Here is a 12,874-nt window from a genome sequence, read left to right on the forward strand (position 1 = left end):
CTGACATGAGAATAATAATTAACTTTATTGAAGCCTAATTTATCCAGCTGTAATTTCTCATGACATATTTCTGTTGACATGGGCCCAAATACAAACACTTATTGGGCAAAGTTCATGCTCATGCAGTCAGTCTCAGAGTTTCACAGAGAGGTGCTATCACAGCCCAAATGCTGAATCCTAATTCTAATTCTACTTCTCATCACTGTTACTGTCTTGGGAGACCTTGTTTTTCTAGGGAATCACAAAAAAATAGGCTCTGATCCTAAACCCACACTGCTTCTGGGATTGATTTACAGAGGAACAGAAGCTATAATGAGGATGACTTTTGTTCCATGCTGCTTTGGCCTTGGGTAAGGGCCATGAAAGGTTTTGATTGATGGTAGAACAGGCCTGCTCTTAAATCTCAGAATCACAGAATATTTTGGGTTGGAAGGGACCTTAAAGCTTGTCTCGTTCCACCCCCTGCCGTTGTCAGGGACACTTTCCACTGGACCACGTTGCTCATGGTCCCATCCAACCTCTGAACACAAGACTGGTTTAATTCAGTTGACTTTCGACCCTGTTCTTTGGTGAGTGCAGAGCAGACCCAGGGATTTCACAAGACACACGTGAAAACTCAATCTCCTTTATTTCCATTCATCAGGCTCTGTATTTGAGACCCATAGTCACAAGCCCCTTGCTCTCCCACATGCCTTCAAAGCAAGCATCCCCTACATTCTAAGGGGTCTTTGATCAGGCACCCCGCTGTGCAGCCCAGTTCCCTTGTGCACAGAGATCTTGGGAGATGTTTGTGGATGTGCAAAGCAGCAGTGAGGGATGAAGTGTTGGAGGTGGGGAGGGATTCACAGTGGATTTGGCAGTAGCTCACTTTTGAACCAGCCCTGTGTGCAGGGGTGGGACCTTGGCTGGTCCACAGCAGAGATAACCCCATCCATGGTAAGTAAAGATCAGTAAAGATCACCCAGAGTGTTGCTCCTTGAGGCTCTGGGGGTCCTGTAAAGAGAAGTAGTGTTTATTCTCAGTAAGGCAAGGTCATGTTATTGCTTCTGTTTTTGGTGGGAAATGATGCACTGAACTGGTGCAGGTGTGAAGGCCTCTCCTGCCCATCAGCACTGAGGGCTGCAGGAGCTTGGCACTCCAGTGGGGCTGGGTCCCACAGGACTGGCACAAGTTGATGTGTCAGATGTCAGCAACAGTAGCAAACAGAAATAGTGCCTGTTCTGACCATTAAAGCAACTCCAAGCTTCTTTTTGAAAATTACACATAAAAAGTGTACTTTTGGTTCGTTTCTGAATGACTGTGGCTGTAGGTGCTTCTGGTGTGGCTGATCAGTCTCTTTGTGCTGCAGGATGGTGGGTTGGTGAGCAGTGGTGGGGCTGGCAACCTCTGACTGTGGATTTTGGAGTTCTCTGGAGTGTAGGTCAGTCTTTGTTGCTTTTGTTGAAGGCTGCTCTTGCCTTCTTTTATCTGGAAGATCTCAATAGGAGCTGATAAAGTCCCACTTGCTGCCATACAGCATCCACTGGCAGACTGCTGACTGCATGCAAGGTCCTTAGAGTAGTGAGAGTTTGTTTATGGGCTGTGAGTCTCTTCTCTACGGAGAAAAAAGATAATATAAAACAACCTCCTCTTCTGAAACTCACAGAGATGGTGTGCAAGGAGAATTCAAAGCAGAAGCCAGAGGGAAGAATCTTAAAAGCTTCCATATGCATATCTGCTGCTTTCTGCACATTTGTTCAGCATCACTGATCCTTCCCAGCCTCTGGGGTGGGGGGCCAGCTTGGTTCAGGCTGTGACATAGACCTCCAGGAGCCCCCCGACCGAGTGCATGCGGTAGAACACACCCAGGGGGAGCCCAAAGTTCACGATCACAAACCAGGTGGAGTAGCCGTAAAATGACCTCTCCAGTCCATTCTCGAAGACGGGATGAGCTCCAAATGTGGGCATGACCCACAGCTGGAGAGGTGGGAGGAAAAGAAACACAAGTCAGAGCATGACAAACTGTCCCCTACTTGCGCCCTGATCTCAGCACTGGCTCAAGTGGTTGTAGGAGTATTTCAGGAGTATCAGAGGAATCTCCTTGCCAGGGAGAAGAAGGAAAATCCCTTAGTTATGCTACTGACTCCTTGCTATAAGTCAAATCCTGTCAAATTCCTGGAAACCTAAAGACAGCCTCATTCTACCCCAGCCTGCTGCATCTTCCTACAGGGTTTCACTGTTTCCTTGGGCAATTTGTTTCCACTGGATTAAGGCTGCAGTGTTGATTTAAGATCCCAGAGCACAGTGTACTTTATTGGGTGAGTTTCAAGCCTGAAGACTCATGTTTACAAAGACTTACTGCTGCTGCCTCACATTTCTCCACCTTTCTCATGAAACACCCTTAATGAGCCTAATGGTTTTTTTTCCAAGACTAAAATTTAGGAGACAAAGGATTTATTAGCTGTCACCTTCCTGTACCCGGGAAACCCAGCCTCCCCAAACTCTGAGGTTAAAAGAGACACCTTCTAATTATGAGACTGGGGCATTAACAGCAAAACCTGTCATGACTGGCCTCACCAGAAGGTTGAAACTTGGTGGGAAAAGGTTTTTGCTTGAATTAGTGGCCCAAGAGAAAGACAAGGAGAGCATGTCTGTGTCAGGTCATCATGGCTCGGCCAGGCTGTGACATAGGAAAGAGCACAACACTTACTATGATGTTGCACAAAACCAAGAAGAAGGAGATCTCCCTCAATGCTCTTCTCTTCCAGCTCAGGTGAGAGTAGCTATGGATGTAGGACAGGGAAGCTTTCCGGAGCTCCTGTCCCAGCTCCAGCACGCTCATCCGTCTCTGGTCTTCACGGTTCTGCTCTTCTTTAATATCTTCCTCCTTGCTGGGGAGTGTCTGGGTGTGCTCCTCTTCGCTGCTTGTTGTGGTTTCCTCTTCCCCAGGTGGTTCTACAGCCATCACGTGCTGCCCAGTGGGGCCGGTGTGTTTGGCCTCATCTGTGGCTACAAAGCGCTGCCGGTGGAGCCCATCAATGATGAAGACATTCTGGGTGATGTTCTGGAAGATGAGGAGGAGAGAATAGGACAGGATGAGGCTGTTCAACAGGTCACTGGGGTCAGAGGCCACAAGGGCCACAATGGAGAAGTAGCACATGCCGATTTGGCCAAGGGCTGCCCCCATCAACAGGATCACGTCCAGGCTGCGGGTTGGGTTCTTGAGTGTGTCCAGCTCCTTTTTTTCCAGGGCGTGGATGACTGTCCCAATCACTGCGCCCACACTCATCAGGGGCAGGAGCACAATGTAGTAGGAATAATATATCACAAAGACCTGGCGGCTGGGGACCAAGCTGGTGGCCTGGATCTGGTACATCATGAAGACGCAGATCCCGATGATCACAGCAGTGGCGCCCAGCAGTGGCCCAAAGACCACCCCCTGGAACTTGAACTTGGGCTTGGTGTGAGGGACGTGGTGGCTGATGTGTCTTCCCACGTTCTTCCACATGACGTAGAGCACAGAGCAGCAGACGAGGCAGTACTCGGTGTTGAAGGGGTAGAGCAGGATGTAGCCCTTCTGGAAGACTTTGCAGATGGTCGTGTCTGGGCATGTGCATGAGGCAGTCTCGTTGCCTGGAGCATGGGAAGAGGAAGGCAACAATTAAGAGGGACATGGCCTGGATTTCATGGCTATCTTTGGGAGTTTCTTGTGTGCAGACACAACATCTATTTCTGTACTTTGAACAGTGGTCAGTAGGAAGTTAAGTGACTACTGCTCAGTCCTCATGGCTGTGAGGATTCAGAATAACAGGTTTAGCAAAGGTCTTTTCCCACCTATGGTGCTGGGTGAGAGACATCTCTTCCTTCACAGTGAAAACACCTCTATCTCTACCCTTGGAATATAAGTCTCCCCTTTTCTTCCCCTATATCCTCAGAAAGAAGAGCACTGCAATTACATGAGCCTCTTCTATTCTGACAATCTTGTGCTTGCAGTTAACAGGTAAAATGAGCAAAAATGCTAATTTATGGTGGGCTTTTCCTTTCCTAGCCCCTCAGTTCCATGGTTTCTTAGCAGATCCCCTTCCTCCAGGTGAAGATGTTCTCCCCTTACAGCCCATGTCCTTGAAACAATCTCCAATAATATGAAAGTTCAGCATTTGGGAGAACTGGTGATATCTGAATCGCTGAGATCAAGAATTGTTCAGAATTCTGGAAGTCATCTGTGTCAGCCTGACACAAATGGGGGTGTGAAAAAGGAGCCTTGCCTTCAAACCGCCGCTCCACCTCACGGAGCTGAGACTCCATCTCCTCATGGAGGTTGTCGTTGGTCACGGCCAGGAGCCACAGGAGGAGGTTGGTGGCTATGGTCAGCATCAGACCACACCTGGGAGGGGAGACAGGCACTTAGTGGAGATAATTCACACCCTGAGTGTCTACCTGCCATGTGGTGCTGCCTTTTGCTTCTTGCTGACCCACGCACAGATTGGTGCAAATATCGTGTGTGTCGGTGCCTGCTCTGCCTGCGGCCATTGGGGCGTGACTTTACACACACAGACATGGCTGGATACATTCCCATTTGGTTGTTTCCAAGGGAGCAGGGCAGGCAGTGCCTGGCTCACTGGTGAAACTGGCCTAGGCTGAGGCATCTCCCAGCGATAGGAATGGGGAGACCACCACGCCTCATCCTCCACCCTCTATGAACTGGTCCCTGAGACAGGCAGGCAGGAAAACATTTGGGAGGAAGGAATGAGCTTTGTGGCAGTCCAAGGCACAAGGGAAAACTGAAGGGATTTGGTGAGCCCAGGTGAGTGGAGGGAGGATGGGTCTGGTCAAAACAGTCCTAGCAGGAACAAGGAGTAATAACAGAGATCACAGCCAAAAAGGAAAAGTTTCTTTAGAGCAGTAGAAGGCAGCTTTTCTCCCCTTCTTTTACCTGGTGAAGTTGTGCTGGACTTGAATGCAGTCCTTAGAGTGATGCCACAGAAAATAAGCCTGCAAATGGGTAACAATAGTGATGTGAGCAGGGTGCAGTTGGCAGCTGGCTGCACATGTGGTGGAAAGGGACAGGTAGACAAGAAGGTGCAGGTCCAGGTGGGAGCAAACCTGCCTCTGTGCAAGGGTGCAGGGACATGTGGGCACCTGCATCTCAGTGCTGAGGCAGTGCTGGAATCCTTGGGTGAGGGCAGCATGTGTGTGCCTGCACCGAATGTACCTCCTGGACCTCTGCCCTGTACACGTGGGCATTTGCTGTTGAGGTGGGAACTAGTTTATTTTTCAAATATGGCTTTGGGTCTGGAAAGAAGAGGGTTGGTATTGAGGTAAAAGGTGCAAATGGTGTGAGATATCTTTGTGTGCAAAGGATTTTTGGCAAAATACAGAGAGAGGCTGGGGCTCAGACTGCTGCAAACACATCTCTGGCAAAATCTGAAATTCTCTCTCCTCTTTCCCTACTTTGATTCAAAGCAAATTCCTCTGGATTCTAAGGTATGTCAGGTATCTCTTGGGTAATTTCTTTCTGAATCTTACTCCTGTGTCTCTCAATGTGCTGCACAAGGAGTGCAGATAGCATTTGAAGTGGCACGTGATACTTTAATACCTTCAATGCTCATGGCAATGCCTCGTTGCACCCACTTTCCAAAGTCTCCTCACTTCCCCCCACCCCTTGGGCTCCCAGGAATTGGACAGAGAGAATAGGTAAGCTTCTAGAAGAGTAACATGCAGTACCTGGGTGCAAACAAAAACGATTTCAATGCTGGGGAACACAATTTCCACCTTGGATTTGCAGTGGATGAGCATTGTGCTGTAGCCGATCTGAAACACGCTCAGGAGGACGCTGCAACTGCCGAACAGCAGCACTGACCCTGGGCAAACAGCAAAGCACCAGTAAATAAACAAAGACATGCCTGTGGAGCATCTGGGCTCAGCTGGGGACTGGAGATGTGCTTCTTGGGTTTGTGTGGAGCTGGAAGCATTCCCGCCTGGAATTCTCATGATTTTGAGAGAAGGAGACAAAGGAGAGCCTGATTCCTGAAGCTGGTTGTGTGCTTTGACTGGTATAAAGTGTTTGGACAGTGCAAACTATTTTCTTGTGTTTGGATACAAGGTGGAAACAGGAGTTTTGGGGCTTTGCTGTGCAATCTGGAGTGACAGAGGCAAGCTAATGGTGGGTGATGCTTTCTGCCTTGTGGAGGAAACCTGAGATGAGCAGAGGTCTGTTCAGGCTTGTGGCAGCACAGTCTGCAGGAGTTGGGACACTTCAAGTGTTTCTCCCTTTTGCCTTGGACATCTCTCTGCAGCTTTAGGTACTCAAGTACCTTGCAGCTTTCTTCCCTTCAATTCTCCATGCTTAGTTAACAAGACCATGCCTAATTAAGAACCCAGTAATAGACCAAAGGCAGGACTGCTTGGAGAAATGTGATTTCTCAAAGTGGGGTAAATACTGGTGGGAAGTCTCCCAGGAAGGCTTGACTCACTGGGCAGGAATCCTTCCCTGGAAACGAGGCTGGTGTGATGTTAAACAAGGACAAGGGTGGCACGGGGCTGCTGACGCTCTTGGAGGGTAAATATGGTGATTCTCCTCTGGCTTTGCAAAGTGCTCCTGCCTAAAACCTTTCCTATGTCTTTCCCACAGTGCTTAGTTGCAGGGCTGTAGGTGGGATATGCCTGGATTGTTCTTAGGGAAGGGACCACAGAGTGAAGCTGGACTGGAGGCTGAAGGGAAGCCCCATCCCAGGCTTTCCTGGCTGCTCTGGCTCCTTTCTGTGGCACACACTGTGCCCCTGCCTTCCCCCAGCCTGACAGGGCACTGGGAGAATCCCAGTGCCCTAACTACATATCCTATAGCTCTTCTAATAGTGGGGGAAGAATTTCTGTATCTTCCAAGCCCTGGGCAGAAGGCATGAGATGAGAAATAAAAGCAGACCTTACCCCTGATCCAGATGGCCCCAGCGTGGGAATCCCGGTACAGCACAGCGTGCGGCTGCCGGCTGGTGCCCAGCAGGTAGTAGATAATCCAGAACAGGCACAAGACCTTGAGGATGGACATGAGGATCCAGACATCTCCCAGCGTGATGGCCACGCGGTTGAAGATCATGCTGCTGATGAAGGCGCTGCCCAGAAACACGACGTTCATGGCCAGCAGCCCCGAGAAGAGCTGCCCAGCCTTCTGGGCTTGCCTGTCCCTCTGCTGCACCGAGGAGCAGTGGCGGTACAGCCAGAACTTCTCATAGTGGATCTTGGAGGTGTCTGTTGGGGCAGATGCTGACCCGCTCTTGCAGTGAGGGCAGGGCCTGGAGGCTTGTTTGCCAGGCATGGCTCCTCTGCCTGGGGGTCACCTGCTGCGGTGGAAAAAGGGGAGGTTTAGAGGGGGGACATGCTGAGATGAGAGGTTGTGTGCTCTGCTGTGAGATCTACTTGTGTGGTGACCTCCTTTCCTTGCTTTGCAGCTTTTCCTTCCCTCTCCAGAAGCTGGATGAAGGGGAAAAAGAGGTTGGTGTTTAGCCCAGGTTAGGCATTAAAAATTTCCTGATGGACAGTCATTGCAGGGCACTGGGGAAAGGCCCTTCTGCCAAAATCTCTAAACCTCTCCAGAGACACCTGCATTAAAATGGGTGTTTGATGTTGCTGCTCTGCCCCACCAGTACTTGGAGCTGTTGGGACCAGTGGTGCTCAAACAGTTCCCACCCTCACCTTTCACACCTTCTCCACACACAGCCCCAGATTCAGGTTCTCTCCTTTCCCTTTATTGCCGTAAGGATTAAGTGGAAATACAAAGCACGCTCAGACCTGCTCTAAAGTTCAGAGCTGTTTGATTTTCAGTTGATGTGTCCAATCTCTTCCTTGTGGTTTTGGGTTTTGAGAGTTGCACCACAGTCCCCCAATGGTCACGCAAATTGTGACAGAGCTGGAGAGAAAAAATAGAGAGTCTGTAAGGTTTGATTTAAGCTGCTGGGAAAAGATACAACCTCCCACCCACATGGGCTGACATTAGGACACATTTAATACCCAGTTTTCTTTCTTATTCTACTTGCAGCACAGGGCTATGAGCACACTGACACAGAGGAGTGAGGGATTGGCTCAGGCAGACATCCTGAGCCTGGGAGCTTTTCCATCCAGCTTCTAGGAAAATCTTTGTAGGACTGTACTGCTTATGAGAGAGAAACCTCTTTGCTCACATACAGCAACTGGGCAAAATCAGCCTCTCTATGAATTCAATACATGGAAAGGTGCTTTCACTCCAGGGATTGACTCTGTCTGCAGTGGGAGGTGACTGGAGTGAAAGCAGCTCCTTGAGATGTACTTGAGCTGGGGAGGAACCTGAAACATTCCATGTAGGTTTGGGGGAGAAATTGTTTGAAAAGGGATTGAAATTTAGTGTTTCCCTCTTCTTTTGCATGTGTGCTGAGGTGCTCTGCCTGCCCTTGCCCTTGGGACTCTGTGAGGAACTGAACCTGCAAGTTCTGTGACTGGCAGCATGGATTCAGCATTTCTGTCTGAGTTGGTGAGTTTAGAGGGTCAATCAGGAGAGGATGGACCTCTCCATGGAAGGAGAGGACTTATGTGTGTGTCCTAGGATGAACCCCAAGCCCTGAGGTCCTTCGTACTTCTGTTAGCAGAGATTGATCCTAAAATCTTCCCCATTTGCCTCCAAAACTCTCCCAACTTAGTAGCACAGGAGTAATTTCTCTCCCCTCTCCTAGGGCCATAACTCCTCTGGAGGGAGGGGAGGGGTCGTAAAATCAGCAGGATCAGGTGGAAACTCATCCAGGCTGCACCAGGAGGTACCCAAGTGCCCAGACAAGGCTGCACAGAGCGATGGACCCAACCCCTTGCCCCCACAGCTGTGTGGGACAGCCAAACCCAGCCCTTACCTGCCTGCAGCCTCCTGCTGCCTGCTGAGAGTGATCCAGTGCTGGCACAGCCTCGGACGCAGCCAATCTCACACCAGTGGCTGGAGCGGCACTGGAATACACAGGAGTCTCCAATGTCCCGGGTGCAGACAGGAGCTGTCAGGGCTGCTCCTCACTGAGTGCGGCCTCTGCTCCCAGCCCATTGATTTATTTTTTTTCCCACCCTGTTTACTTTGGGTCTATTATTGTCATTACATTAATTACTCAGTGAGAAGCTCTCACATCTGCCACGGGCAGCCAATGGGGATCAGCTCCTTTATACACCTGCTGGGTTGCCCCATGTCAACGGCCTCGGCGCAGGATGTGCCAACTGGTAAAACCACAAGCAGCGGTGACTAATTTGTGCCATGGCTCAGGCAGGTGCAGAACTAATCTCCTGGCACAGGCTTGTGCTGGGAGTGCTTACCCACACTGCTTTGGCCAAAATCCACTTGAGTTCCCACTCCCTTGTTTTTAGGTAGACCCTGAGACTGTTTTTCTCAACTGTACCACTCTTTTGTGCTTTTATCCAGGGCACAGATACCCAAACCGATCCAAAAAGCAAGTCCAGCCCAGGTGCAGGGATGACACCACTGATGCACTTCTGGCAGAAAGGTGCTGCTTTTGGGGGTGACAGCTATCACCTATCAATGCTCATTTCAGATCGGGACCCTCATGTGCCAACACCACAGGCTCAGCCATGCAGGTTGGGGATGCTTTAGGTCCAATCTCTTCTGGTCCTGATCCTTCTCCTGTTGTAGGGCAAACTGATTCTGTCTTGGGACTGTGCTGAGCTGATCCTCCTGGTTATGTGGCTGGCAACAGGAACTCAGTATTTCTGGCTGAGCTGGTGAGTCTAGAGGGTCCATCAGGAGGGCATGGACCTTTCCATGGAAAGGTGTGTCCCAGGATGAACCCCCCAGCCCTGAGGTCCTTACAGCTGGCAAACACGTGATTTGGGAGTTCAGAGCCCTGCAACACTTCCCAAGGAGCTGATTAGAGGGGTAGGAGTGGGTGAGGGAGCACAGGTTATCGTGTGTGGGGATGTGACGAAAGGGGTGGAAAACAAGAGTGAAAGGGGCCCATTTTTCCTGGGTAAGAACACCCACTGTGTGCTGGTGCAGCCATTGTTTGATGTCTGCCAGCAACAGGGTCATGTTTAATGTCTGACAAACCCTTGCACTGCTGTGGTGGAGTCTGAGAACTCTGACCCGGACAGGTGTTCATGAGTAACCAAGGCTAGATTTGCTCTGCCTTCCCCCAAAGCACTAGAATCTCACAGCCTGCTTGGACAATTTGCTTGGATGTCTTTGCTCTCTTGCTTTCATGTTCTGGGATGCCCTGAGTGCAATCGAGATCTTTCAGGTGCCTGGCTCTCCTCTGGACTCTGTTCTAGAGCTCAGCATGGAACTGGAACCTCCCAAAAGCTATTTGGTGGTCTCTTTGTTGACCAAAACCAGTGATTTCTGTACAAGACATTAACAAACCTGCTATTTTTCAGTGTTGTGGTCCTAAATTGGGGTGACCATGCAGAACTGGGAAATGGAGGCCAGGAGTCTGGAATGTATCCTTAAGGTTGGGTGAAATTGGAGCTTTTTTCCTTCTGAGATGGGCCTGAAATAAAACGTTAGTGCCTGCTTGGCCCCAGTGGCTTTTCCAATGTCACTGTGCATCTGTGCTGCAGAGATGAGGCATCCTTCCTAGCCTGACTTACCTTATCCTGGCCTTGGAGCTAAAACTGGACACAGAGGGATTGTAAAGCCCTGGGAGACTGGTTAATCCTCCTAATTATGTCTTTATTTTGAAGAGTAGCAGCTGTTTAATTGGAAAGTATTGACAAAAGTTTAACCAAGTCATTAAGTAAGCAAGTGTGCAGGAGAGGGACAGGGAGGGAGAGGATGAGTCGAACCAACTGGATCGATGGCAGAAATCACTCCCCTGGAGAAGCTGCCTTTACTCAGAGGCTGGGAGAAAGCTGGCAAACATTAGGAGTGATGTTTGCCCCTCTGCTATCACCAGTGTGTGCTTATTAATGGTGTTATCTGTGCACTTAGCAGTCCTAACACCCAGGCTGGGCCAAGCGGATCTGTAAACAGGACCCGGGAGGAAGGAGGTGGGTGCCCAGCCGCTGTGTTTGCCCAAAGGCCACCCGAGGAAGGCCGTGCCCTCACATCTCCCCGGCCAGCCCACGCCCTTCCTTCGCCGCCGATAACCGTCGGTGACGTCTCCTGTGGAGGTGGTGAGTGAGAGACTTCTGGGGTGACTGCAGAGAGCAGCCTCATCCAAAACGGGTGAGGGGGAGCTGTGCTGCACTGCCCCGGCTCCGTTCCCTCCGTCCCCTCTGATGGGCTCTGTGGGTGTGTGCTGGCTCCACTCGTAAGCGTGGCTCTGTGTTTTCCTGCTGGCCCTTGGTGAAGGTCCCTTCAACCTCCTGCCACCTCCTTTTTCCCTGGGAAGTGCCTCCTCCTGCCCTGGCTCTCGGCACAGCCTGACCCTGCTCACAGGCTGCACCTTGCCTTGTGCTGCAATCCCATCCCTCGTTTCCAGCCTTGTGACCTTCTCAATCCATCCACTTTCCATCTGCTGCACTGACAGATAATAATTATCTTGGATTCCTCCCCTGTCCCTGACACACCTCAGGGAAAATCACCCAGATATAAAGGTGTATTGTTATTTTTTCTTTCTCTAATAAAACAAATCTCGCCCTGAAATAACAGATGATTAAGAAGCGGAGCAGTGGGATGATACCTCAGTTCTGGCCCTGGCTGTGGCCTTCCCTTTTCTGAGTAGTGATTTCTGATCTCCTGCTCTGTCTCTTCTCCTTCTTGCTGCTCTCCCTTGCTGGCTCTGGCCCTATGTGCCTCAGGTCAGGATCTGAATCAGGACCTTTTAGACCCTCACACAGTGTCTCAAGTCCTGGGACTGGGGCTCCCTAAGTTTGACCAGAGCTGAGCTCTTAACCCTGGTATCCCCTGAGGAGTGACTTTTACTGGTTCATGTCTCCACCAAAGCCCTGTGGCACAGCTGGTCCTCAGATCCCTGGGAGGCCAAGGTAGATTTTATACCAAGGCCAGTGAGACTGGAAGCCCCTGGCAAGACATGAGAGCCCCAGGACAGCCCTTTGCTTTCTGTAGCTCTTCATTTGCAGTGACTGCCATTTAAACAGTCACCCTGAGGCACATCACTATCCCATTTCCCATCCCCTGCTCTGGATGGGATCTCTGCTCCATAATGATGCAATGGCAGGAGCAGTCAGCAGGATGCTGCTGGTGGCCTCGGGGCCAAGCCTCATTCTCTGCTCTGACAAAGCCTTTCTGTTCACCCAGCTTCCATGCCTCAGTTTCCCTCCTTCCAGGCACGGAAGATCTACCAGCAGTGCTTTTCCACAGGGATCTGTCACAAGGACGTGTACAAAGGACCAAGTGGGATCCCTTTGTGTTACTCAGGTACTCTGTGTTCGGGGTGTTCTTCCCCTCCACAAACTCTCCATCAGGGAGAGACATCCCGCTCTCTAACTGAGCTGTGAGGAGCTGCGTCCCAGGTCTGAAGGGAAGGGGGCAGTGATGCCTCACCTGGAGTGCAGAGTCCCAGGGAAGGGCATGGATCCATGCAGTTAGGATGTGACAGTGCCTGCTCCAGGAGTGTACCTGGGTTTGGAGGACATGCCTGGGATACTGGCTGTGCTGAGGAGTTGCCCAGGGATGTTTGGCTGATTCTCCATCAGTCTTGGAGCACATCCCTTTGCACATTAACTGGCCATGATCTGATCCCTTCTAGAAGACGATCCTTGAGCACACAAGAGGGTTTACACTGGAGTTTTCTTAGGGTTTGGATTCTTAGGCTTTGGGTTTTTTCTTTTTTGTTTTTTGGACTTGTGTGTTCTGACTTTCCCTCTGTCTGTCTGTCTGTCTGTCTATCTATCTATCTATCTATCTATCTATCTATCTATCTCTATCCCCCTATATCTATATACCCCTTTTCTGGGTATATAGATAGGATTCACTGTC

The 12,874-nt window shown here is 50.3% G+C and overlaps 1 protein-coding gene across 1 annotated transcript; it reads right to left on the reverse strand.

Moving 5' to 3' along the window:
- Nucleotides 1–1,785: 1,785 nt before the first annotated feature.
- OTOP3 (otopetrin 3) lies at nt 1,786–7,291 on the reverse strand. Its single transcript, XM_027691755.1, has 6 exons — nt 6,907–7,291; nt 5,704–5,840; nt 4,913–4,971; nt 4,245–4,363; nt 2,690–3,612; nt 1,786–1,956 (listed from the first exon to the last, which is right to left on the reverse strand). Exons 1-6 carry the CDS (start codon nt 7,289–7,291, stop codon nt 1,786–1,788), a joined length of 1,794 nt encoding a protein of 597 aa, XP_027547556.1.
- Between the last annotated feature and the right edge of the window lie 5,583 nt (nt 7,292–12,874).

This window comes from Neopelma chrysocephalum, unplaced genomic scaffold (assembly GCF_003984885.1).
Source record: "Neopelma chrysocephalum unplaced genomic scaffold, ASM398488v2 Primary Assembly neopelma1_84, whole genome shotgun sequence".
NCBI lineage: Eukaryota > Metazoa > Chordata > Aves > Passeriformes > Pipridae > Neopelma > Neopelma chrysocephalum.